At 40.7% G+C, this 26,764-nt stretch overlaps 1 protein-coding gene across 3 annotated transcripts in view; it reads left to right on the top strand.

Annotated features, from left to right (window-relative positions):
• The window catches only part of snx21 (sorting nexin family member 21), a 51,561-nt gene extending 29,502 nt beyond the window's left edge, over nt 1–22,059 (top strand). For all 3 annotated transcript variants that reach the window (XM_073061577.1, XM_073061578.1, XM_073061576.1), the window contains exons 3-4: nt 12,137–12,288; nt 21,321–22,059. In XM_073061577.1, the coding sequence (XP_072917678.1) occupies nt 12,137–12,288; nt 21,321–21,992 (824 nt within the window). In that variant the 3' untranslated portion in view covers nt 21,993–22,059. The remainder of the gene's footprint in view (nt 1–12,136; nt 12,289–21,320) is intronic.
• The last annotated feature ends 4,705 nt before the right edge of the window (nt 22,060–26,764 follow it).

Below are 26,764 nucleotides of genomic sequence, written 5' to 3'. Positions count from 1 at the left end.
GTTTCTGAACACCCCAAATGTTGAAAGAATTAGATAAGGTGGATGTGGAGAAGATGTTTCTTGTGGTGGGGGTTTCCAGAACTAGAGGCACAGCCTCAAAATCGAGGAGCGACCTTTTAGAACAGAGGTAAGGAGGAATTTCTTTTAGCTAGAGAACAGTGAATCTGTGGAATGCACTGCCACAGACCATGGTGGAGGCCAAGACCGTGGGTATATTTAAAGCGGAAGTTGATAGTTTCCTGATTGGTCGGGGCATCAAAGGATATGGCGGGAAGGCAGGTGAATGGGGTTGAGTGGGATCCAGGATCAGCCTTGATGGAATGGCAGAGCAGACTCGATGGACTGAATGGCCTAATTCTACTCCTATGCCTTATAGTCTTGTGCATTAATGAAGAGATCATTGGCTGAAATATTCTGTAGAAGTGCCAGGCTCTACCTGTGAACACTTCCCTCACTGACTTTGAATGGAAGAGGAGAGTGTTTTCTTCTGTTATCCCGTTACACCATCAAATTCAGCAATGTTTGCTGGTAACAAACACGTGAAATTATTGGCTGCCTGTTGTACCTCCTAAATACATACAGTTCCACTGACCTCAGTGGAGTCAGTTCTTCCATTTCCCATCAGGTTTGATTCTCTGCACTGTACTGCAGAATGAAGCCCAGCATTGTGGTTTAACAAAACAGGAATTAACGTGGAGCTCTGAATAATATTAAAACCATGATATTCCTCTTTTATTTAATTGTAATGAGCTATAAAGGACACTGCAGTATTGGCATTTTTCATATGATCTCCCATTCACATACCTACATTCCCACATTCTAATTGGTAAAAAAAAATTCCATCAATTGTTCCCACTGTATTGAATTCTTGTGCATAAACTAGAGTATATTTCTAATCTTTATGTGTCCTGTGCAAGCTGAAATCTTACTTCGTCCAGAGGTGTATAAAGTTATAAGAGGCATGGATAGAGTGGACAACAATTCCTTTATCCATGAGACTTGGAAGCAGAATTAGGCCATTTGGCCAATTGATTCTTTTCTGCCATTCAATTGTGGCTGATTCATTAACCTTCTCACCCCCATTCTCCTGCCTTCTCCCCGTAACCTTTGATGTCCTTACTGATCCAAGGACCTATCAACCTCCTCTTTAAATATAGCCAATGACTTGACCTACACCGGTGTCTGTCCTTTTTCCAGAGCAGCAATGGCTAGTACCAAAGGGTATCTTTTTAAGGTGAGTGGAGGAAACCTTAGGGAGGATGTTAGAGGTAGTTTTTTTTACACAGAATGCTGGGTGTCTGGAATACACAGCTGGTGGAAGAGGCTGATACATTAGGGACATTTAAGAGACTCCGATTAGATAGGCAAATTTTGCAAGTATGTCACTTTTGAAAAAGAAAGAAGGGTTAGATTAAGGGATAGTTTAAAAGGTTGGCACAATGTTGTATGCTAAAGGTCCCATACTGTGCTGTACTGCTGTGTTGTACATGCGTACGTTACATACACTGTGGTGAAGGTAGTGTTTGCTAACATTAGGAACCTTTTCAATGTGTGTCAATACTTTCCAGGACCAAAGAATATCCCAAAAGCCAATGTATTGCAGATGGTGGCAATTCAACATGATAAGACAATAGGTGCAGGAGTAGGCCATTCGGGCCTTCTAGCCAGTACCGCCATTCACTGTGATCATGGCTGATCATACACAATCAGTACCCCGTTTCTGCCCTCTCCCCATATCCCTTGACCCCGCTATCTATAAGAGCTCTATCTAACTCTAAGGGTAAGTGGTGGAAAACCTCAAGTGATCAGTAGGTCAAGAGGACTGTGCAAAGCGAGATAGGACTGCAAGAGTTCAAGATTGACAACCTCCATCCAGAACTGAAAAACATTCAAGGTTTAACAATATGCCCAAGAGAGTCCATGTAATGGAGGGCAAAGAGAAAAGAGAAGAGCTGGTGCAGAGTGAAGGATAGGAGTGAGTTAGAAGCAAGAATGAGGATAATATATTGTACTTGCTTATAGTGGCCTGTACAATACCAATTCCTCCTTGGAGAAGGCTTAGTGAACAAACATACAAATTAGCATTGCATGTTGGCCGCTCAGCCTCCTGCACTTAGTCCACCATTTAATAAGATCATGGCTGATCTCCACTTCCTACCAGCCACTGGTCATCTACTAACCTCTTGCTCTTCAAGAATATATCTACCTCTACCTTATTTATTCAAAAGCTATCCTTTGAGGGAGACAGTTTCAAAAACTCAATAATCTCCTTATAAATTTTTTTTTTCTTGATTTGTTTTTCTTGTAGGGGCCCCTAGCTGCAAACTCTTTCCATATCCACCCAGCTGAGACCTGTTAGGGTCTATTATGTTTCAATCAAGGCTGCTGTCAGTCATCTAAAACTTGTCCAACTTTTCCACAGTTGCTGTTTGACTTGTGTACCTCCAGCAATTTGTTTTAAACTAGGTGTGTTAGAAGGGGTATAGATGGGGTAGATCCAAGCAAGCCTTTTCTATTAAGGTTTGGTGAGACTAGAGCTAGAGGATAAGTAACTTAAGACTGAAAGGTGAATTGTTTAAGGGAACATGAAGAGGAACAACTTCACTCACGGTGCTGAGAGTATGGAATGAGCTGCCAGCAGAACAGCTGGAGGCTTCTTCTCTCAGCATTTAAGAGAAGTTTGGTTAAGTACATGGATGGGATGGTTGTGGAGGTCTCTGGCCCAGGTGTGGGTCGATGGGACAAGGCACAATGATAGGTCAGCATTGACTAGATGGGCCAAAGGACCTGTTTCAGTGCTGTAGTGATCTGTGACCCTGTGACTACTGGGCAAAAAGTCCAAGCACGCAAGCCATGAGTCGTAGCCCCCGCCCCAGGTGTAGTAGATCGTCTCTGAATTGTTTTAAATGCATTAGCATCCCTTTTTAAATAATGGGGAGGAATATGGCACAATACTCCAAAATGATCTCACCATTTTCCTTTAAAATTGCATTCCTGTACTCATCTTCAATATCCCTAGCAATAAACAGTAACATTCAGTAGCTTTCCTTCTCAATCACTTGTTAGTCTTCTGCTAATCACATATTGCCTATATTCTTGCATCTCAGAGCTCTGTAATCCCTCACTATTTGGACAATGTGCCTTCCGATAATAAATGGAACCATTTGATATTTATTCCCTCCTAAAATAGACCCTTTTACATTTTCCCATCTTGGCGGATTTGGCTCCTCACTTAACAAATATCTGTTGCTGTAGTTCATACTTGAAGAATGGATGTTAAATTCTCATTGAGATGAATGAAAGTTTTGGAGAGTCTCATGGGTAAAGGAGATGATGTTTTCTTTGACAGAGTTGTCTGGATCAAGCGTTGCGGTATCTATGAGTCTGAGCACTCAGTTCTGAGATGGGAGGGAATTCATTCAGGAGGTTGTGAATCTTAGTATGGTCCACGATCCCTTATCGGAAATCCCTGGGGCCAGTTCAGTTGCATTTCGGATTTCAGAATCCCTCCATATTGTCTCCAGGACTCCTCCCCCCCCCCTCCCCCACTGATACAAAAAAAACCACATATGCTCAAGTCCCTTATTTAACCTGGCTCAGTACAGGTGGACTTTAGGACCAGGCGGAGCTCCAGACCTACGCACATCCTCCCATATACTTTAAATCATCTCTAGATTACTTACACCTAATACAATGTAAATGCTATGTAAATAGTTGTTATACTGTATTATTTAGGGAATAATGACGAATAAAATGTTACTTCCAACAAAAACATGCAATAAAACTTTAAAATATACAGCTTCAAATGAATCGAATCAAACACATGGTAAATGATTTACTGGAATAAATGTAGAACGTCACTGTCACTATAAAACTTCAGTAACTTGTCTTTCTGTTTCTTTAAATCATATACAGTGGTAGTTCCAACATCATATTCTTCAGTAAGACGCTGCATAGACACACCACGATCAAGCTTCTACCATAACTCCACTTTCTTCGTTATTGATAGTGATAGATGCTTCCTTCTCTTTTTCTCATTGTTACCCATAGGGGTATCTGCAGCTCTTTTTGATATTTTCACAGTGAAATTAAACACAAAGTCAACAGTGAACACAAAATATCAGCGAACAACAAATGCACGTGTAACCAGTAAGAGTGCTGAGCCACAACTGACGTCTGGCGGCCTCTGCTAGTGTTGCCACGTCACACCTGAGTGACGTCAGCTGTTGGTGAAAAAAACTTCGGTTTACAGAGCTTTTGGGATTTCAGAATTTTGGATAAGGGATCGTGGACCTGTAATAGTGTGCTCAAAGTGCTGTGAAGGGTGTCACTCTCAAGATAAAGCTAGATATTTGGATATTTAGGGAATTAACTGATGTGGGGTACTGAAGAAAAGGGACACCAAAGTAACAGATAATTAAATTATTGAGTAAATTGGCATAAGGGTCAAGTGGACTCGTCCTATTTTCTTATGAAGATACCAGATATTTGCTGGAAAAGACACAGAAGGCTATGATCCAAGTGCTAGTAAATAGGATTAATATAGATGGGGACACAGTGGTCAGCATGGGTGTTGTGGGCTGAAGGGTCTGTTTCTATGCTGCATGACTATCTGCAGTTGGGACAATGAAAAGCTTGTCTTTCATATTGTTCGTACAGGTCAAATCATTACAGAGTGCACTGAGGGTAGGGCAAGAGAACTCAGTTACAGAATGCAGAGTAAATTGGCACAGAAGTGCAATGCAGGTAAACAGTAAGGTACAAAATCATAATGATGAGGATTGTGAGGTCAGAAGTCCATTGTATCATACTAGGGAACCATTCAGTAATTTCCTAATGAAGTAGAAGCTGTCCTTGAGCCTGGTGGTAAATGTTTTTTTTGGATTTTTGTATCTTCTGCCCAGTGGAAGAGTGGAGAAGAGAGAATATTCAGGGTGGGTGGGGTCTTCCTATCAGCTGCTTTGCTGAGGTAGCAGAAGGTGTAGACAGAATCAATGGAAAGAAAGGGGGAGGGGAGCACCAGAGGGAGATGGAGAACAGGCAGAGTGATGGGCACAGAGAGAATAAAAAAGGGGAGGGGGAAAATAAATAAATCAGGGATTGGGTAAGAAGGGGAGGAGGGTATTACTCTGTCCGCCAGAGAAAGCGAGATCTCCCAGTGGCCATACATTTTAATTCCACATCCCATTCCCATTCTGATGTCTATCCATGGCCTCCTCTACTGTCAAGATGAAGCCAAACTCAAGTTGGAGGAACACCTTATATACCGTAGCCTCCAACCTGATGGCATGAACATTGACTTCGCTAACTTCCGTTAATGCCCCCCTCCCCTTCTTACCCCATCCCTGATTTATTTATTTTCCCCCCTCCCCTTTTTGTTCTCTCTCTGCCCATCACTCTGCCTGTTCTCCATCTCCCTCTGGTGCTGCCCTCCCCCTTTCTTTCTCCCTAGGCCTCCCATCCCATGATCCTTTCCCTTCTCCAGCTCTGTATCCCTTTTGCCAATCACCTTTCCGGCTCTCAGCTTCACCCCACCCCCTCCAGTCTTCTCCTATCATTTCGGATTTTCCCTTTCCCCTCCTACTTTCAAATCTCTTACTATCTTTCCTTTCAGTTAGTCCTGACGAAGGGTCTCGGCCCGAAACATCGACTGTACTTCTTCCTATAGATGCTGCCTGGCCTGCTGCGTCCCACCAGCATTTTGTGTGTGTTGCAAGCTTTTAAGTACCTTAGTACATGTGACAATAATAAACCAATTTATCAGAAGGGAGGAACATGTGGAGATGCTAATGGAAATACAAGTGACCCAGGCTGTATATTGAATGGTACAATGAATTACTGTAGAATACGAGTGTACAGGTTTGCTCTTTTACTGTATGTCACTTACACCTGAAATTTGCATGTTCATGGATTCAGGGAATAGTGCTTGCCTGGTGATAGCTGAAATATGGCTCAAACAGAAAAGTGTTTCTTGCATTAAGCTATTGAGATTTCTTGAGTGACCACAGTCAAGAAAATAGGACACTGTAATTGTTATATGGTCAGCATGGACTTGATGGGCCAAAGGGCCTGTTTTCTTGCTGAACAATTCTGTGTACTATGTTAGTATTACGAAATAACTTGGGATTCACACGAAGAATCCACACCATGTATGCAATTTCTCTCAAGAGGCGGATGGTCACTGTTGCTGAAAATCCAGGGTCTGCATTGCCTGCTGAGAGTTCCCCAAGGTGATGACAGTGTATTGGACATGAGACTTGGGAGCAGAATTAGGCCATTTGGTTCATTGAGTCTGTTCTGCCATTCCACTATGGCTGATTTATTTTACCCCTCAACCCCGTTCTCCCTCCTTCCTTTGATGTCCTTGCTGATCCAGATCCTATCAGCCTCTGTTTTGAGTCCTGGTTTTAATTGGAATACATTAGGACCAGCACATTTTGACTCAATTAAGCAGCTGCCCATTTAGCTTAAGTTTCATGAAAATAGTTAAAGGTACATCTCTTTAAAAAAAAAGATGAATTGAGTAACAAATTGTGTATTTAAATGAACTACAGAACAAATTATAACTATCAACAGTACTATAATACTGTATTAGTTCCTAATATTTATTAACAGATAAATTTATCTAGTGTACATAATGAACAACGTCAGTGCAGACACCTAGTGCAGATAATGGACTGCCTTCGTACAATGCTATTGATGATTGCATCCTCCAAATCTTCAGTTTCTTTGGAACATTCAAGATGATTGTTGATACCTTCAAATTCTTCATAGTCCCTCCTTGAAGTAGTGAATTCATTTTATTTTCACTCCTGGCCTGATCTGGCATCTCCCAAGCTTGAATGCTTGAAACCGCAGTGAGCAAAATGGTTCAGAATTGCCTTATGGCCTATTTCTCACCAACTAACAGTGCCAGAAGTCACTGCTTTTTGAACATAAACACACGGCGGACAGTGTTTTTAAAAACTGTTCTCTCTAAACATAGTGTAGTGTCTAATGGCCGGACAAGTGCACATGATTGACACTGTTAGAACCTGTTTGGCAACAGTCTCCTCCTCCAGTTGAGTGGCATTGTGTCCCTAATAAACGAAGGGAATCCTGGCAATTTTCTCAATTAGATTCCCATTAATTGGGCCAGTGACTTGGTCTCCACAGCTGTCTGTTGAAATGAATTCCGCTGATTTCACTGCCCGCTGACTAAATGGGGCCCAAAACTGCTCACCGCGCTCCAAGTGCAGTCTGACCAATGCCTTATAAAGCCTCAGAATTATATCTTTGCTTTTATATTCTAGTCCTCTCGAAATGAATGCATCCCCCAGTGGTTGTTTGCTTTGACAATCTTTGCCACTGGGTACATTGCTCTTTGGACATATGGTGTAAGATATTGACTGTTCCCAGAGACGATTGAGAGAATAACCTCCTTGAAAGAGCCCTCTGATTTCCTTCTCCTTTGGCAGCTTCTGCCCACTCCTCCTGGAGGCACAGAAAAAGTAGCCACTGTACAACCAAGCTCGTGCCACCTCAAGATAAAGGAAAATCTCTTCCACCCTTCAGTCTGCTGTTGAGATCTCTTGAGAGCAGCAAGCTCTCCACTAACACAAAAATACAACTGCAGATGCTGTGGATCAAAGAATACGTACACGACGCTGGAAGAACTCAGCAGGTCAGGCAGCATCCGTGAGAAAAGAGTAGCCAATGTTCATCAGACCCTTCATCAGGAAGGTTTAGAAATCCTGTTTAGCTCTCCACTAACTGTTTCTCTAACAAAACCTCCAGATAATAAAGAATCCCTTTTTAGAAGCCCAGAAATGAGGCTCCTTCCTGCTGCTCAGCTTGAATTTCTTACACATGACTTGCACAGTGTGTTGCTGACATAAAGGCCCATAGTGCGTGAAGTGAAAATCAAGTGGGAATTGGTTGCATCACTGGATGCACTGTGTACCTCAGGTGCGTGCATCTGATGTGCCTCAAACTGCCCCATAAAATATTGCAAGCGCCCAAACGCGCAGGACAGTGTACAAAGATAATACCAAGAAACAGCACTAGATAAAGGAATTCCCATGTTCTGCAACATGGCACCATAGCAGTTAATGTAACTCTATTAACCGCACCAGCCACCCGGGTTCGATCCTGTTGCTATCTGTACGTTCTCTCCGGGTGCTCCGGTTTCTTCCCACGTTCCAAAGACGTGGATTAATTGGTCACGTGGTTGTAATGAGGCGGTGGGGGCTCATTGGACCAGAAGGACCTGTTACCGTGTTGTAGGTCAAAATAAATAAAATCCTGTTTAGCGACTGAGCACTGCTGAGGCCTGACATCCCTGTAGAACATAAACACAGTTACATGAAAGGAACTGCAGACTGCAGTGTGTGAATCTCTGTCTGGATGGAATAAGAAAGCCCACTATCAGGGGAAGTCCAGACTTTGCATTGCATGCTAAAAGAGAAAGGAATGCTTTCCCCACTCTTTGAACAGAGCAGCTCTTTGAGAGTAAGTGAAGCAGTGAGTTGTAAACTGACAGGGCCAAACTTGTGTAAACAGACGAGCTTAGATTGGAATCTTAGTTGGCACGGACTAGTTTGGTCAAAGTGCCTGTTCCATGCCGTATGGTTCTGTATCAACCAGGTTCAGGAATAGTTATTACTCTTCAAATGAACCAGCGTGGATAACTTCAATCACTTCAACACTGAACTGATTCACTCTCAAGGACTCTACAACTCGTGTTCTCAGTGTTGTTTGACGCGGCCTGGGCTGCTGAGTTCCTCCAGCATTCTGTGAGTGGTGTTCAGTATTGTCTGTTCATTTTGTCTTCTGCACATCGATTGCCGATCTTTGTGTGTTGTTTTGCCATTGATCCTGTTGTACTTCTTTGTTCCGCTGTGAATGTCTGCAGGAAGATGAATCTCAAGGTAGTATATGGTGACGTATATGTACTTTGATTATAAACCTACTTAGAACTTTGCCACATCCTCAGAAAATAGGGCTGCTCTGACCTTTGTCTCCACAGTCAAACCAGTCTAATATTTTAAAAAAAACTTTGGAATAAATTTCACAAATGACAGATCCTTCTAACTCCTTAAACAAATTGTAATGTACTGTGCACAAACTTGGTATTACACAGAACACCTACACATGCTGATTGAGATAATAAGAGCACTGAAGATCAGTGTTTGAATATTGCAGTTAACATTTTAAAAAGTTAGTTTAAAAAAAGACTTAAGCTCCCTTGCAACACACACAAAATGCTGGAGGAACTCAGCTGGTCAGGCAGCAATTAAGGAGAGGAATAAACAGTCGACGTTTAGGCCAGGACCCTTCTTCAGGATTTGAAAGGAAGGGGAATATGACAGAAGATGGCGATGGTTTGGAGTGCAAGCTAGAAGGTGATAGGTGAATTCAGGTGGGTGGGAGTATGGATGAATTAAGAAGCTGGGAGGTGATAGGTGAATCCAGGTGGGTGGGGGAATATGGATGAAGTAAGAAGCTGGGAGGTGATAGGTGAATTCAGGTGGGTGGGGGAGGATGAATGAAGTAAGAAGCTGGGAGGTGATAGGTGGAAAAGACAAAAGACTGGAGATGAAGCAATCTGATGGGAAAGTGTAGACCATGGACAAAAGGGTAGGAGGAGGGGCACCAGGGGAGCTGACAGGTGAGAAGAGGTAAGAGGGCTTAAACTTGCTTTATTTTAATCTACATTCTTGTTAGTAAAGTAAAATACTCAATCTCATGTTGCCCTTAATCATTGTATTATGTATTCCAGTAAGAAAGCGATCATTGAGGTTAAATTGACAATGTTAGCAATACAACTGTACTATAAGACTTTAAATTAATTTTTATTTCTGCCATTACATTAATTCGGAAGAGGCTCACAAGAATTATCCTGGGAGCGTTTAATAGCTTTGGGCCTGTGCTCAATGGAGTACGGAAGAATGGGGAGTTCTACCAAATATTGTAAAGCCTTGATAAAGTGGATATGGAGAGGATATTTCCAATATTGGGGTAGTCTAGAACCAGAGAGTACAACTTCAGAATAGAGGAGCATCCATTTAGAACAGAGATGAAGAGGAAATTCTTTAACCAGATAGTGATGAATCTGTGGAATTCATTGTAACAGATGGCTGTTGAGGTCAAAATCATTAGCTATACTTAAATCAGACATTAGTAAAGTTCTTGATTTAGTAAGGGCATCAAAGTTTACTGAGAGAAGGCAGGAGAATGGAGTAGAAGGGGGAAATAAATTAGCTATGATGGAATGACGGAGCATACTAAATGGGCCAAGTGGCTTAATTTTGCTCCTACAGTAATCTCTTGTGTTCTATGTCTTTTCAAGAGTGGAGAATTTAAGGACAGGTTCCCACTTTCTGTTTCTACATTTGAACCTTCTCTGGACCTTGTTCTGTGGATGTCAAGAAGGCAGACTAGGTAACCAGCTCCCAGGCCGTTGAAACTCTTTATCTGCTTTTAAGAGGCACTGGAATGGTTAGCTGCAATCATACGTAGAGATTTTCTGTATCTACTGGTACTGTGGCCTCAGTTCAAGAACGCAGTGAGTCAGCCTTTGAATCATCAGCAGACTGGAAGTTTTGGACACGTTCAAAAGGCTTTCTGGACTGTTTGTGCTTCTTTAGTTTTGTTAGCTGGTGTCAATGTTGCAAAGCACAGCAGCCAATTGGTGTACAGCAAACACCCACAAACTGCAATGGGGCATTGTTTTCGATAAGTTTGGGTAGACGATATTGGTCAGAGCACTGGGAGTAACTTAGCAAAATAGTGCCATAGGCATTGTGTAGTACAGCTCCTGCCTAACAACTTCAGAGACCCAGCTTCAGTCCTGATCTCTGGTGTTGTCTGTGGACAGTTTATAAGTTCTCCCTGTGACAGGGTGAGTTTCCTCCTACAATAGTTGTAAACTGTCCCAAGAGTGGTGGAATCTAGGTGAAGGGGAGATGATTTGGAGAGAATGAAAAAAGAGAGAGCAAATAGTGGTTGGTGTGGTGTTAACGGGCTGAAGGACTCGTCTTCATGCTGTGCGAGTCTATGAGATATGCCTCAATCTTTGGCTATACTCCAATGTGGTATTAAAGTTAATTCTGCATTTTTTTTTACTGGTGCTGCTTTCCAAGTGAAGAATTGGGCAGAGATTCTGCTCTTGTACATACTATAAAATATACCATGAAATATACTTTCACGGACAGCTGAGAATTAAGACAATAAGACCATAAGACATGGGAGCAGAATTAGGCCATCAAGTCCATTCTATCATTTCATCATGGCTGCTCCCGGATCCCATACAACACCATACACGTGCCCTCTCACCATATCCCTTGATGCCCATCAACTTCCGCTTAAAATATACCCACAGACTTGGCCCACTGCAGTCTGTGGCAGAGCATTCTACAGGTTCACCACTCTTTGGCTAAAAAAAAAATGCCTCCTTACTTCTGTTCAAAAAGGTCACCCCTCAATTTTGAGTTCTGGATACCCCCACCAGAGGGAACATCCTCTCCACATCCTCCTCATCTAGTCCTTTCAACATTCAGTAGGCTTCAATGAGATCCCCACACATTCTTCTAAATTCCATTGAGTATAGGCTCAAAGCTGCCAAATGCTCCTTGTATGTTAACCCCTTCGTTCCCAGAATCACTCTCATGAACCTCCTCTGGACTCTCTCCAATGATGATACATCCTTTCTGAGATAGGGGGCCCAAAACTGTTGACAGTATTCCAAGAGTATTGACTAGTGTCTTATAAAGCCTCAGCTTTATCTCCTTGTTTTTATACTCTACTCCCATTGAAATACATGCCAACATTGCATTTGCCTTCTTTACCACAGACTCAACTTGTGAATTAACCTTCTGGGAGTCTTGCACGAGGACGTTTAAATTCCTTTGCACCTGGCTAATATTTATCCTTTCATCAAAGATGTTGGTTGCACCTGTTATGATTGTGTTCACAAATCAAAACTTGAACTGCAAAGTACATTTGGAATTTCTTCAGATTGTAAAATGCTTGATAAAAAACAATGTTTCCTTTCTTTCACAGATGGTAATTGCCCAGGGAAGTACGTGATTGAGGTGCTCCACTTTCAAATATTGTTAAGGCATGCAACATACAATTCACCTCTTTTGTTTTGTAGAAAATCCCTTGGGTGAGCTTAAACACTGCAATCTGCTTACAAAGCACCTTCAGGAAAGTTGGAAGAAGGCCAAAGTGAAGTTTATTGAAGAGAAGTTGATTTTTGAGGTCACAAGCGCTAATGTCATCCAGGACTCGTCTTCCAAATATGTGGTGAGAGTTATTTCTGTTGAACATAAGTGGATTGTACTGATTTCTGATTAGAGATTCCCTGCATGTGTGTGAGTGAATTGTACTCTGAGCCCCGTGCAGCCAAAGTCTAACTGACCCAACATGGTGCTGGGCAGACAGCTGAAACTGGGAAATCTACCAACAACAATGTCAGATCCATCATAAGAGCAGGGTCTCCATTTATCTGAATGCAGAAACGGTAAGAGTACAGGGGACTAAGTAAGATGGCCCAGTAACATAGTGCTTACTGCATTACTGTTATAGAGCCAGCAGTCACTGATTGGGGATTCAATTCCACTGATGTCTGTAAGGAGCTTGTACGGTGTGGGTTCCCTCCCACATTCCAAAGACATGCATACAGTTTAGGTTAGTGAATTGTGGGCATGTTGTGTTGGTGCCAGGCGTGTAGTGATGCCTACAGGCTGCCTCAGCACAATCCTCGCTGATTAGCTTTGACACGGAAACACATTTCACTGTATGTTTTAAGGTATTGATATACAGGTGACAAATAAAGCTAATCTTTATACTTTAAAAGATGCTGGATAATCTGCACTTTTTAAAATTGCTGTCACAATTCCCCATAATTAATGTTCTGGGTGCAGATTGGTCAGAAACCCAGCTGGACTGATGAGTTAAGTGTTGTGTCTACCAAGTCAATTCAGAGAATTGTATGATATCACTCACTCTCTGGTTCTTCAGCCCTCCCACGTCTGCAATCCACATAGCAATCCTCTTTGTGCTTCGATGAGTAAAGCAATAACACTCAGCTGTCATTGATTCCATAATAGAAAATGCAGTTAGCCTGTCTAACAGCCCAGCTGCTTTCAGTCACTACACACAGATAGTGTTTCCCATCTACATAATGTTATTTCCTCCAAACTAATTTTACACCTCCCAGCACATGACTTGCAACAGTACGCACAAAATACCTGCAAGGGAACAAGTTATGATTGATAGTTCCAAATCTTTTAATGAATTAGATTCTCTAATGAAATCTAACTCCAGTCTTCATAAGGACATGTCTAAATTTGTATGTTCCTGGCATTGGATTTCTCTTGATTTCTAGCATCTACAGAATCTCCTGCGTTTCTTTTAATGAATTGGTTACATGTGTTTTATCTGGTTTTGTCCTTTAGCTGTTTAGTATTTGCTTATTGTTTTGAAAAACAATCTTTTCAATCTTTTAATGACTTGGAACAGAAAGATTATATTTTTAACCGGCTTGACAGTCGGCTAAAGCAGGGTAGTGGCTCAGTAGCACCCCTCACCCAACCACAGCAAAATGATGATACTTTCCCGTGCATAAGTTCCTTGGTCACAAAGGGACTGCAATTGAGTATTAGTTGGGACTTTACTGTAAGTTGATATTGGAGTTACACTTGGTTATTTTGCCCCAGTCCTTGTGGTAAATATTATAAACCTATTTAAAGAAACAAGACAAATTTAAGGGAGAAAGGAATAAAAGGTTATGTGGGGTGAGGAAGATGAATCAGAAGGGGGAGTTATGGCCTCTTAGTGTTGTAGAAACAAATCCTTGTAACTTTATTTCCTCTTCTGTCCGTCCAAAAAAGGACAACATCCCATATCTCCTGACTAAATCTGGAATAAAGCAAAGCAGTTCTGAAGAGGGCATCCTGTTGTTTTAGTAGTTAATGAACCACACCCTTGACATTCACCACAAACCAGCCCTGGAGACGTACCATGCCTGGTAAATTGTGTAACACCAATCATTTTTAGAATTCCAGCTTTTGCAGCTGCTCTAACCTCCTCTGTTGCCAATGAAATGTAGCACACAATAAGACACCAACTTTTCCTTATAACTTCATTTTATTAATCATGATTTGTTCAAACAACTTGGATTCCCTTTGTAGCTGAAACAATAAATCTTTCATTTTACAATAGTTTACTTTGACAACCTTTAAAACTCGCTCCTTGTATTCAGATATTACCTGCTTTAAATGAACCTGGCTGGGGTTGCACTTGGGAAGTACCCCTCTGAGTCTCTAACTCAGGATCATCTTCATTGGTGGCTGTCTGGGTCACTGCCATCAGCCTTCCTATCAGATATCTTTTTCAACCCTTCTTCACATCACGCCTGGACATTTGTTTGGTGCTGATGCCTTCAGTTTAATATCACTGTAGCCACCTGGTCTTCAAATATCAATTCAGAACATTGAACTGAACAGCACTTTGAAGGCCCTTTGGCCCACAATGTTGTGCCAACTTAAATTTGCCAATTTGTCAGGCTGTCTCTTCCACAAGATATTACTTCCCAGAACATCCCATTTGTTGGTTCTGTTCTGTTGATAGTTCAGGGTGGGATGAAGTGATCTCAGTGATGTTGATAATGTGACCCTCCTTCCTTTTAATGTGCTGTTTTGTTTTGATTCTCAGCATCTCCTCCCAGACTTGTCATCTCATCTCTGTCAATAGCAACCCCTTTGCTGCTAAAGGAACAATAGTTTGACTGGATGAATTCCATAACTTTTTATAGTGGAATTTTTTTTTATCAGTTTGACAACTTGGCAGAAAATGAATTGGTCTGTGTCCATTGCCAGCAAGATCTGGATAACATTCATGCGTTGTTGAAAAGTGACAAGTAGAATCACCAGTAGATAGGGTCGTAATGAGAGCTTTTGGTACATTGGCCTTCGTAAATCAGAGCAATCATTACAGAAGTTGGGGTGTTGAAGTTGTATAGGAGATTGGTGAGACCAAATTTGGAGTACTATGTGCAGTTCTAATCAACTGCCTACTGGAAACTTATCAATAGGCTTGAAAAATGCAGAGAAAATTTACAAAGATGTTGCCAGCACTTGAGGACCCAAGTTATAGGGCAAGATTGAATAAGTTAGGACGTTATTCCCTGGAGAGCAGGAGAATGAGGGGTGAGCTTGTAGAGCTATACAAAATTATCAAGGGTATGGATAGAATGAATGTTTGCAGGCTTTTCCCCCCTCAGCTCGGGTGAGACTAAACTAGAGGAACTTCTTCACTGGGGGTGGTGTGAGTCTGGACAAGCTGCCGGTGTAAGTGGTATATGTGGGTTCAGTTGTAAATTTAAGGGAAGTCTGCATGGATTAAAGAGGTATGGAGAGCTATGGTCCAGGTGCAAGTAGATGGGGCAAGGCAGACCTGGCTGGTACATAGGGATTGTTTCTATCACAAGAGCAGCAGATGCACATGAAAGCCATCTCCAGTAAGTTCTGTTCCAACGTCATTCTGACTTGGAAATATTTTGCTGATCCTTTGTGTTGAAATCCTGGAGCCAATAACACTACTGTTCAAAGTCCTTCCATGCATGGACTCCCACAGGATTATTAAAATAAACCATAAACAGATTTCCATAAACACGAGAGATTCTGCAGATGTTAGACATCTTGAGCAAAGCACACAAAATGCTGGAGAAACTTGGCAGGCCATGAAGTATTTGCCTGAAACGTCAACTGTTTATTCTCCTCTATAGATACTACCTGACTTGCTGAGTTCCTCCAGCATTTTGTGTGTGTTGCTCAGGATTTCCAGATTGGGCATTTTCAATGAATTCTCCTCGTTTTTACCTTACTCATAGAAACAAATGGAAGATTTGCTACTTGCATTTTTTACAGAGGCTTTTAATTTCTGATCACATTTCCAAACAGACTTGCTCTATAACATCCTCTGCTTGTTCCTCAATTGCAAAAACTAAAGACAGTCAGATCTGAGAAGTTCTTCTTGACTGTCCATAAGTCAAACTTTATTTGTAGACAACTTAATGATGTTTTCCAAACAAAGTATTTTGATTTATTTCTTGTTTTAAACAGAAGGGATGTCTTTACAAGAGAGTTTTTAAAAATCTAGAGCTGCATGTATAAAACGCTGAAGACATGGTTGTGGGTAATGGAACAAAAATGGTTGGGGTGAGAGGTCAGAGTTGGGCTAGATTGTAGGTCTAGAGGGCAAGAAACCCTTGTAAATTAATTTAAATAATCTGTTCTTTTGGTAGTTTTAACAAATTTTAAGTGATGCATGCTGAGAAATTCACTTGCATTTTTCAGTATCACACAATTTATTTCTCTGGTTTTGACAATGTAGTTAACTATTCCATTGGCTTTGTTAATTGATACTATGAAATTTTTGTGTGTGGAATCTATTGAATCCTTGGTTTGCCTATTTTACCACCTTCCCTAATTGCCATTTGCTTTTTTCCTTACAAGGAATATTTTGGCAAACTCATTCTGAAACTCCTGAACTAATTTCATCCACTGACTCTTATTTTATACCCTTTCTAAACTGTAATAATTTTCACTGGAATTTGTTCATCAAAGTTACCAATGTAAATTTAAATTAGTACCAGATCCATTTGAACACTGAGGCATTCCACTTAGCCCTGACCATGCCAGCCCAGAATTCCAAATCAAACATTTAAAAAATTACCATCACGTTCTGTATAATCTTTACTGTGGTTGATTTGGGTTTCACTTCCTCAAACTGGACAAAATTCTTATAAAGCATTTTTGCTAGTTGCCTGCTTATGCTTTGTAACTGATTCTACTATTTTGCATAGAATGGAAGTAAGACAAATTGATTTCTGATTTTAGATATTTCCTCTGTGACGTTTCACAATTTCTATTTTGTCTAAAAGTGGAAGTGTTCAGATTGACAGGATTGCACAAGCTCCTTTTTATTTCAGAACATAGAACACTAAAGCACAGAACAGACCTTCTGGGTCAAGCAACACATACAAGATGCTGGAGGAACTCAGCAAGCCATGCAGCATCTATGGAAAAGGGTATTGTCGACGTTTCATGAGATTTAGAAAGGGGAGGGAGGTGTCGGAAATGGACACCCTGCCCTCAAATTTACATGGTCCATTTCCAATACCTCCCTCCCCTTTCTCGATCTCAACGTCTCTATCTCTGGAGACACCTTATCCACTGATGTCTATTATAAACCCACAGATTCTCACAGCTACCTGGACAATACCTCTTCCCACCCTATTACTTGTAAAAACGCCCTCCCCTTCTCTCAATTCCTCCGTCTCTGCTGCATCTGCTCTCAGGATGAGGCTTTTCATTCCATAACTAAGGAGATAGCCTCCTTTTTCAAAGAAAGGGGCTTCCCTTCCACCATCAATGCTGCCCTCAACCACATCTCTTCCATTTCACACACGTCTGCTCTTACCCCATCCTCCCACCACCCTATTAGGAATAGGGTTCGTCTTGTCCTCACTTACCACCCCACCAGCCTCCACGTCCAGCACATAATTCTCCGAAACTTCAGCCATCTCCAATGGGATCCTACCACCAAGCGCATCTTTCCCTCTTTCCCCCAACCCCTCCACAATTACTGCTTGCTGCAGGGATCGTTCCCTACATGACCCTCTGGTCCATTCATCCGGCCCCACTGATCTTCCTCCTGGCACTTGCCCTTGCAAGCAGAACTAGTGCTACACCTGCCCCTGCGCCTCCTTCCCCACTACCATTCAGAGCCCTAAACAGTCCTTCCAGGTCTGTTGGGGTCATATACCCCGTCTTTTGCTCCCGGTATGACCTCCTGTATGTGGGTGAGACCCGACATAGATTGGGAGACCGCTTCGCTGAGCACCTACGCTCTGTCCACCAGAAAAGTAGGATCTCCCAGTGGCCACCCATTTTAATACCACTTCCCATTCCCATTCTGATATGTTTATTCATGGTCTCCTCTGTTGTCGTGGTGAGGCCACACTTAGATTGGAGGAACAACACTTTATATTCAGTCTGAGTAGCCTCCAACCTGATGATATGAACATCGATTTCTCAAACTTCCAGTAAAGCCCTATTTCCCATCCCCTTTTCCCCTCTCACCTTGTGTCCTTGCCCACCCATCAACTTCCTCTGGTGCTCCTCCCCCCACCCTTTCTTTCATGGCTTTCTCTTTCACCTATCTACTTCCAAGTGTTTTACTTCATCCCTCCCCCTTCAAGTTTCACCTATCACCTTGCAAAAAGCCTTACGATCTACTTGCTCTATGCCTCTTATCATCTTGTACATCTCTATCAAATCACCTCTCATCTCTCTTTGCTCCAAAGAGAAAAGCCCTAGCTTGCTCAGTCTTTCTTCATAAGACAATTTTGTAAGTTGAAAGACTGACAGCACTCCAGAACCCATGTGTTTTTAATCACATTTGAAGTAAAATGTAATTGTATGTAAATGATAGGTACACGTAATGTCAGAGAAATGTATACAATATACATTCTGAAATTTTTTTTCTTCGCAAACATCCACGAAAACAGAGGAGTGCCCCAAAGAATAAATGACAGTTAAACATTAGAACCCCAAAGCCCCCCAGCTCACCCCCTACACACCAGCAGCAAGGCAACAACCCCCCCACCCCCCACCCCCACCAGCAAAAAGCATCAGTACCCCCCCCCCCCCCACCAAGCGTGCAGCATGGATCAATAAAGATACAGACTTGCAGTACGCCGAAAACAACACGTTCACGGGTTCTCGGGTTGAGATTCTAAATTGGAAAAAGGCCAATTTTGAGGATATCAGAAAGGATCTGGCGAGTGTGGATTGGAACAGGCTGTTTTCTGGCAAAGGTGTACTAGGTAAGTGGGAGGCCTTCAAAAGTGATATGTTGAGAGCACAAAGCTTGTTTGTGCCTGTCAGAATAACAGGTTTAGGGAACCTTGGTTTTTGAGAAATACTGAGACCCAGGTTAAGAGGGGGAGAAGAAGGAGGTGCATTGCAGATATAGGCAGGTAGGAACAAATGAGGTACTTGAGTATAAGAAATACAAGAGAACACTTAAGTAGTGATAGTGCACTCAAAGTGTCTACTTTCATATTCATTCCTTTTCAATTTAAATGTAGCATTCCAGTATTACCTAGATGCCTCTTAACACCTTTTTATTGGCTCTGGTTCAGGGCTGTAATCCACATTGTTCTATGGTTTTTGCCTCCCAGCCTTGTGTATTTGTTCCTTTCAACTCTGGACAAACCAGTCAAACTAGGTGACCCAGACTCTTAGTCTAACGAGATTATTTTTTTTCCTTTGGTAGGTCTGGTAATTTACATAATAAATAGCTACTTATCTGAAAATTGTCCCAGGTTTATCAGGTCATTACCTGAAGCTCCTTGTGATTAAATTGATAATCTAATCAATTGCTCTGATTAGATTATCTCAGAGCAGGAATAATTACATGGTCCACAAGATGGTGGGGCAGTGGGGGGAATTGGAAGGACAGTCTCAGAAAATGGATGTCTCCATTTCATTGTCCTTGGCCCATTCAGGTTCAATGTTTAAGGAGAACAATAGGGAAAACTGCTTCACTCAGCAAGTAGTAAAAGTGTGGAGCGAGCTGTCAGTGCAAGTGGTCGATTCAATTTCAACGTTTAATTGAAGTTTGGATAGGTACATGGATGAGAGTGGTATGGAGGGCAATGATCCAGGTGCAGGTTGATGGGACTAAGCAGTTTAAGTGATTCAGTGTGGACTAAATGGGCCAAAGGGTCAAATGGGCCAAACTTGCTGTAGTTTTCTATGACTCTATGCTTGAGGAAATTAAATAGATTCCAACCTTATAATGAAAAAATGGACCTTTTCTACCCTTCTAAAATGCTGCACACCCAATTAAATGTTTCTGAGATCAGGTCATGTTGCAGTGTAAACAGCAGCCAATTGAGCGAAGCAAATAATCAATGATGCAATATTGACCAGATAATTTGATTTCAGTGTTGGTTGAGCAGTAACTATTGAGAACTTCTCTATGCTTCTTTAAGATAATACCAAAGGATGTTTTAAGTTTGTCAATAGGGTTTTAGTTTACCTTCATCGGAATAGTTCACTAAAAATGGCCCTCAGCCTTCTGATTAAGAAGCAGAATTGGTAGTCAAAGTAAATTTATTATCAAAGTACACATATGTCACCATATACTACACTATGATTCATTTTCTTGCAGACATTTATAGGAAAATAATACAATAGAATTTATGGTTAAAACTATACATGTACTGGTTTCCCCCGCTATCCGAAGGTAGAGCATTCCTGTGAAACCGTTTGTAAGCTGAAATGTTGTAAAGTGAAGAGGCAATTACCATTAATTTATATGGGAAAAATTTTTGAGTGTTCCCAGACCCAAAAAATAACCTACCAAATCATATCAAATAACACATAAAACCTAAAATAACACGAACATATAGTAAAGGCAGGAATGATATGATAGATATACAGCCTATATAAAGTAGAAATATTGTACATACGGTGTAGTTTCACTTATCAAAATCGGGAAGACAGTGAGCCAAAATCAATTTGGAGAAAAAAAATCGGCATATACACGCATGCACACACAACTGCTCGCACAAGGCTTCACGGTCATGGTAGTCTTTCTCAGGGTAAACACTCGTATAAAGCGGCCATCTTTTTTCGTAAAAGCAAAAATCCTCTTTGGTTAGCGAAAACAGGTACTAACGTAGTTCTTTCATAATGGCGAGCTGTCATAAAGCAAACGTTCGTAAAACGGGGGCCATCTGCGCATGAAAACTGACAAATAACCAAAGTGCAAAAGAAAGCAAATTGTGCAAACCTATTGAATATTGAAAGGCCTGGATATGGTGGATGTGGACAGGGTGTTTTCCATAGTGGGGGGGGGGGGGTGGTGGTCTAGGACCAGAACAGAAGAATACATCCCTTTAGAACAGGTGAGGAAGAATTTCTTTAGCCAGAGGGTGGAGAATTTGTGGAATTCATTGCCACAGACAGCTGTAGAGGCCAAGACACTGGGTATATTTAAAGCAGAAGTTAATAGGTTCCTGATTAGTAAGTGCATCAAAGGTTACAGGGAGAAGGCAGGTGATTGGGGTTGAGAGAGATAATAAATCAGCAACGCTGGAATATGAATATATAATACTAGAACCAGGGAACTGTGTTTAGTGGATCATATCCTTAGTGCTGACAGTTACTGCAAATATTGTATATTGTGTTCAAAAGTAAAGACTGCAACAAATGTTTTTGAATGAATAGTTTTTGATAAGTATTTTATCTTTTCCAAAGGCTTACACCATACACGTGATAAAGTCGGGATGTTTCGATGAAGATAGGGCTGTGATTGTTCGGCGTTACACCGATTTTGCAAAGTTGAATGAAACACTCCACAAGCATTTCAGAGAGGATATGGGGAAGGTCATCTTTCCGAAGAAGAAAATCCGGAAAAACTATACACATGAAACCATTGCAAAACGCAGTCGGGCTTTTGAACAATATCTCCAGCACATCCATTCAATTGCAGACATTCGCAGGTCCAAAATTTTTCTGGAATTCTTTTACCTTCGAGATTTAATAGCGGGTCAAGATTTATTACGGGGTGGCATGTGTGAGGATGCTATGGAGACATTAATCAACGCTCTGCACTTGCAGCAGAAGCTGTGCTCCTGTGACACAAGCCATTTACTCTTCACTCTGGCTTCTATTTGTGTGTGTTACCAAGAGCAAGATCACCTTGAAGAGGCCCAAGCTTACTGCGAGCGGGCCTTGCAAGCTATCGAAAACCAAGAAAATCATCCTTTACTTGTGCCTTTACTTCATTCCAATATCAGACTCTCCTGGAAAATAGCTAAAGACAAACGTCAATCGGAAGCAAGACTCCAACAGGCCCAGGAGTCTGGAGTCGATGTTTTAAACCAACCTACTGTCAAAGAACACCTTATTAAATATTTATTAGAATGAATTAGACACTATTCCATAAAAGGACAGGAAGAAAGGGTAAGCAAAAATAAAAATACATTTAACTGTAGTGCCTTTCATTACTTCAGGACACTTTAAAGCACTTTACAGACAATGAAAAACTTCTGAAACGTAAAACACAAATGTTGACCAGCTAATACACTTTAACGTGTTTAATTGTAGAATTAAACCAGGACAGAAGGGAACACTTTGTCTTCAGTGAAATAGTATAGGATATTTTACAGCACCAGAGAGAGCACATAGAGCCACACCATTACAGTTCATTGGTCTGGTTGGCGAATTCATCAACAGTTAGGAGGGTAAATCCAGAATCTACTAAACCTGTTGGGAAGGAAGTCAAGCAGGGGGTGGCTTCCCCCCCCCCCCCCCCCCCACCACCATTTGTTCATTAAGTACAGATCTTTTGTTACGAACTTTTAGATGAAAAAAATTGTATTTTATTTCAGCAGGGACAACCGGAAACATAGGAACTGTAAATTTGCTAACAAGCTGTTGGTTTATGTCTCTGTTGTTTAATTTAAACTTTTCAGTTTCCATCCTGTCAAGGGACAACAGAGCCAAAGATACCAGGAGATAATTAAATTCTGTGGAATACAAGGATCAGAACTATGGTTGGGATATTGCTTAAATGAGTAACAAATTCTGTCTTGGCTGAGAAATTTGGAATTGACTTGGGGATGAATGAACTGATTTCCAGAACCCTAGGTAATTGTTTCCTGATATCATATCTAAGCATGAATTTTAAGTTTATATTATTTTATAGATTTACCTTCAGAAAGCACTTCAATCTAGCCAATCACATCTTATGATGCTTCTCGTAACAAGTCAGAGCATGTTGGATGATGAATTAGCCCATTGTTCAAAACTGTGACCAACAGAAGATTCATAATCATAGATGATTGCTTTCTCAGCGTGAGTACCTGTAGTATCCTTGTCAGAAAATTTTAGTTATTCTGAATGACACGAATTAGAGTTTGCATGGACCCAAAGCTGCCAAACTACCTTAAATGAGGGAGTATATTGTCCTGCTCAGGATAGAGTTAATGCACACCTTCAGTGAAGACTGTTCTTAACAACAACACTGCAACTGATTATAAAATTATGTGGAGCAGTCACAACAGGAGGTGATTCATATATTTTGGTATAATGATTATGTAGCCATAGCTACTGAAGCTGTTCCCAGTACATTCAATTTAAAATTGTGAGCAAAGGATAAATATCATCCCTGTAATTGCTGTAATTCTACCATGTCAAACAAAAGTACAAACCTCAGAGATTTATTACTTACCTCTAGAGGTGGAGATAAATTATACAATTCCATTATTCAAAGATTGACCAAAGTGGTGTTCTTTCAATTATTGTTTATCTCTCAATCAAGAAAAGTTTGATTTGATCACATGTTATCTTTTTGGGATCTTGCTGTCATAAATTCTTACACATTTTCCTAAAATTACAAAATGTTTTAGACTTGGAATGCAAATGGTATTATGTAAATGAAGGTTCCTTCTAAACACATACTCTTTAGGTACCGTAGATTCCGGACTACAGAGCGCACCTGATTAAAAGCCGCTGGCTCTAATTTTAGAAATAAAATCAATTTTTTACTTGTAAAGGCCGCACCGGATTTTCGGCCGCAGGTGTCCCACGTTGTAATATGAGATATTTACACAGAAAGATATTACACGTGAGGATTTTTTAACTTTTAATTAAATCCATATGGTAACAAAAACAAATACATATTGCAAATGCTTTTTTTCGAACCGTGCCCGTAACGCGGCTACTTTTAAATATACGTTGCGTATACTTCTTTACTGAACAACATTCCAATATCTCCTAACGACTGGTAAAAAATATATATACTGCAGCCTACCAGGAAAAGTTATTGATCGCCTTTAACTTAAAAGCAGCGTTTTCGCTCCGCCGCTCGACCCCCTCCTTCCCGTTTATCGCAAACTGGTATCCCACAAGACGCGGCGAAACCGGGTGTGACGTCATAGCATCCCGCGATGTAGTACAGAAAACAAATATAGTTAAAACTCTTCTAACTTTAACTAACAAATGAATTACTAAGCGAAAATATTATAAACTAAATAACTGCCATAAAGGCAGCGCAATGCTTTTCTTCGAGTGTTTTCCATGTTGATGAGGGTGAGTACAAATGACTGATTTACAATAATTTAATTGTGAAAGTGCGCTTGATTTATTGTACAATTTCATTGGACCTCTGTGAACTACTCATCAATTTTATTGGTCTACTGTTACGAGGCAAAATGTTTACGAGGCGGCATGAAAAAAAATCATGCATTAGCCGCTCTGGATTAAAGGCCGCAGAGTTCAAAGCTGTTCAAAATGTGGGAAAAAAGTAGCGGCTTAAAATCCGGAATCTACGGTAATTTGTGACTAACTTCCAACATTATCTGAATAGCATTTTAAAGAGGATTATAATTTTAAAATAGTGTAGCAAAATCTCATGAGAATACATTTTTCTGCCTATTTTTGAAGAACATATGGTTAGACATTTAATTAGAGTACAGAGGCAGATTTTAAATCTTTTACAAAAAAATTGCAAAATATATTTTGAATATTGGATCTCAATATTGAATAATCTTGTTTTAAACACTTATGTGAACTGTAATTGACAAGTTATGAAATAAAATAGATTCATGTGATCTTAACAAAATGCCTGAAAAACTTGAGTGCAAGCAGTGATCCAACATACTTACCTGTACGTGCCTCAAAAAATGAGCAAATCTTGATTTATCTGAGTGTTTAAACAATTTTCTAGGACTAAGTACCATGATATTGTGCACAATAACAATGGTATTTTAAAAGTGCAATTGTGTTGGTAACACTTTTCTTAAAATTAAAAGGTCTTCAGTGCATGTCATATACAGAGTCCACTGGACATTTGCGGTAATTTCAGATAGTGCAATTGACATTGAAATAAGTATTCTTTTGCTTTCTTATTCCACATACATTCAGGTTCTCTGCATTTAGCAGCTTATCAGTCTTGACCAGATTTCCCCATAATGTGAATGCTCCCTGCACCATACTTTACCATAGAATGGTGTTACCTCATGCTGAGACCAGAAAAGTTCCACTTTAGTCTCATCTGACTATTAAGACCTTCTTTCCCATCTTTACAGTATCTTCTAAGACTCAAGTGATGTTTTGCAAAGTCTTTACCATAAGAGCATAGGACATTGGAGCAAATTAGGCCATTTGACCCATCGAATCTGCACTATCATTTCATCATGGCTGATCTATTTCCCTCTCAATCCCATTTTCCTGCCTTCTCCCCCAAACCTTTCATACCTTGACTAATCAAGAACCAATCAACCTCTGCATTAAATACGCCCAATGACCTGGCCTCCACAGCCGCATGTGGCAACAAATTCCACAGATTTACCACCCTCTCTAAATAAATTCCTCCTTATCTCTTTTCAAAATGGATGGCCCTCTATGCTGAGGCTGTGTCCTCTGATCCTAGACTTCCCCACCATAGGAAACACCTTCTCCATATCCAGTCTATCTAGGCCTTTCAATATTTCAATAAGATCCCCCTCTTCTCCTAATTTCCAGCAAGTACAGGCCCAGAGCTATTAATCACTCCTCATATGATAAGGCTTTCATTCCTGGAATCAATTTTGGGAATTTCTGTGACCACTCTCCAATAATGAGCACATCTATTGTTAGATAAGGAACCCAAAACTGCTCCTAATACTCCAAGTGAGGTCTCCCCCTTGACTGCCTTGTTTTCATATTCAAGTCATCTTGAAATTAATGCTAACATTGCATTTGCCTTCCTCAGCACTGCTCAACCTGCAAATTAACCTTTAGGGAATCCTGCATAAATGTCCTTTGTACTTTGGATTTTTAAATTTTCTCTCCATTTAGAAAATAGACTATGCTCTTTATTCTTTCTACCAAAGTGCAGGACCATACACTTCCAGACACTGTATTCCATTTTCCACTTCTCTGCCCATTCTCCTAATCTGTTTATGCCCTTCTATGGCCTCCCTGCTTCCTCACAGCCTGCCCCCCCCACTTGTATAATCAATTCTGTCATCCAAAGCATTGACCCTACAGCGTAAAAAGCAGTCCCAACTAAGACTCTGTGGAACACCAGTAGTCACTGGCAGCCAGTCAGAAAAGGTTCTCTATTCTCGTACTCACTTCCTGTCAACGTGTCAGTGCTCTATTCATGTTAGCTTTTTTTCCCCCTGTAATACCATGAGTTCTTGTTAAGCAGCCTCAGGTGAAGCACCTTGTCAAAAGCTTTCTGAAAATCCATGTAAACAATATCCACTGACTCTCCTTTGTCTAACCTGCTTTTTATTTCCTCAAAGAATTTTAACAGATTTGTCAGGTGCAATATTTTCCCTTAAGGAAATTCCCATGCTGATTTTGGCCTATTTATCATGTACCTCCATTTCCCTCTAAACCACATCCTTAACGATTGACTCTTCAAACATTTAATATGCCTTCATGTAGAAGTCTTAAAGTCAGAAAACTGAGACTTACACAGAACAAAAATAATAAAATGTATAATATTTTTATGAATTCTGGTGAGTTTGGAAGCAGTTGTTTTTGCTGTTTATTTCCATAGTTTGGCAAATTGGTGACAAGGATGTAGTTTGTGGATAAGAAGACAAAGGGGAATAACGAATCATCATATTGTTTTATTAAAACTATTCTTTAAAATATAGGAAAAATATTAAAATAGTTAAGTAGTTTTCATTTAATAGCATCCA

Source organism: Hemitrygon akajei, chromosome 11, assembly GCF_048418815.1.
Source record: "Hemitrygon akajei chromosome 11, sHemAka1.3, whole genome shotgun sequence".
NCBI lineage: Eukaryota > Metazoa > Chordata > Chondrichthyes > Myliobatiformes > Dasyatidae > Hemitrygon > Hemitrygon akajei.
Note: the sequence above shows the minus strand (reverse complement) of the source record. Positions and strands in the feature narration are given on the sequence as shown.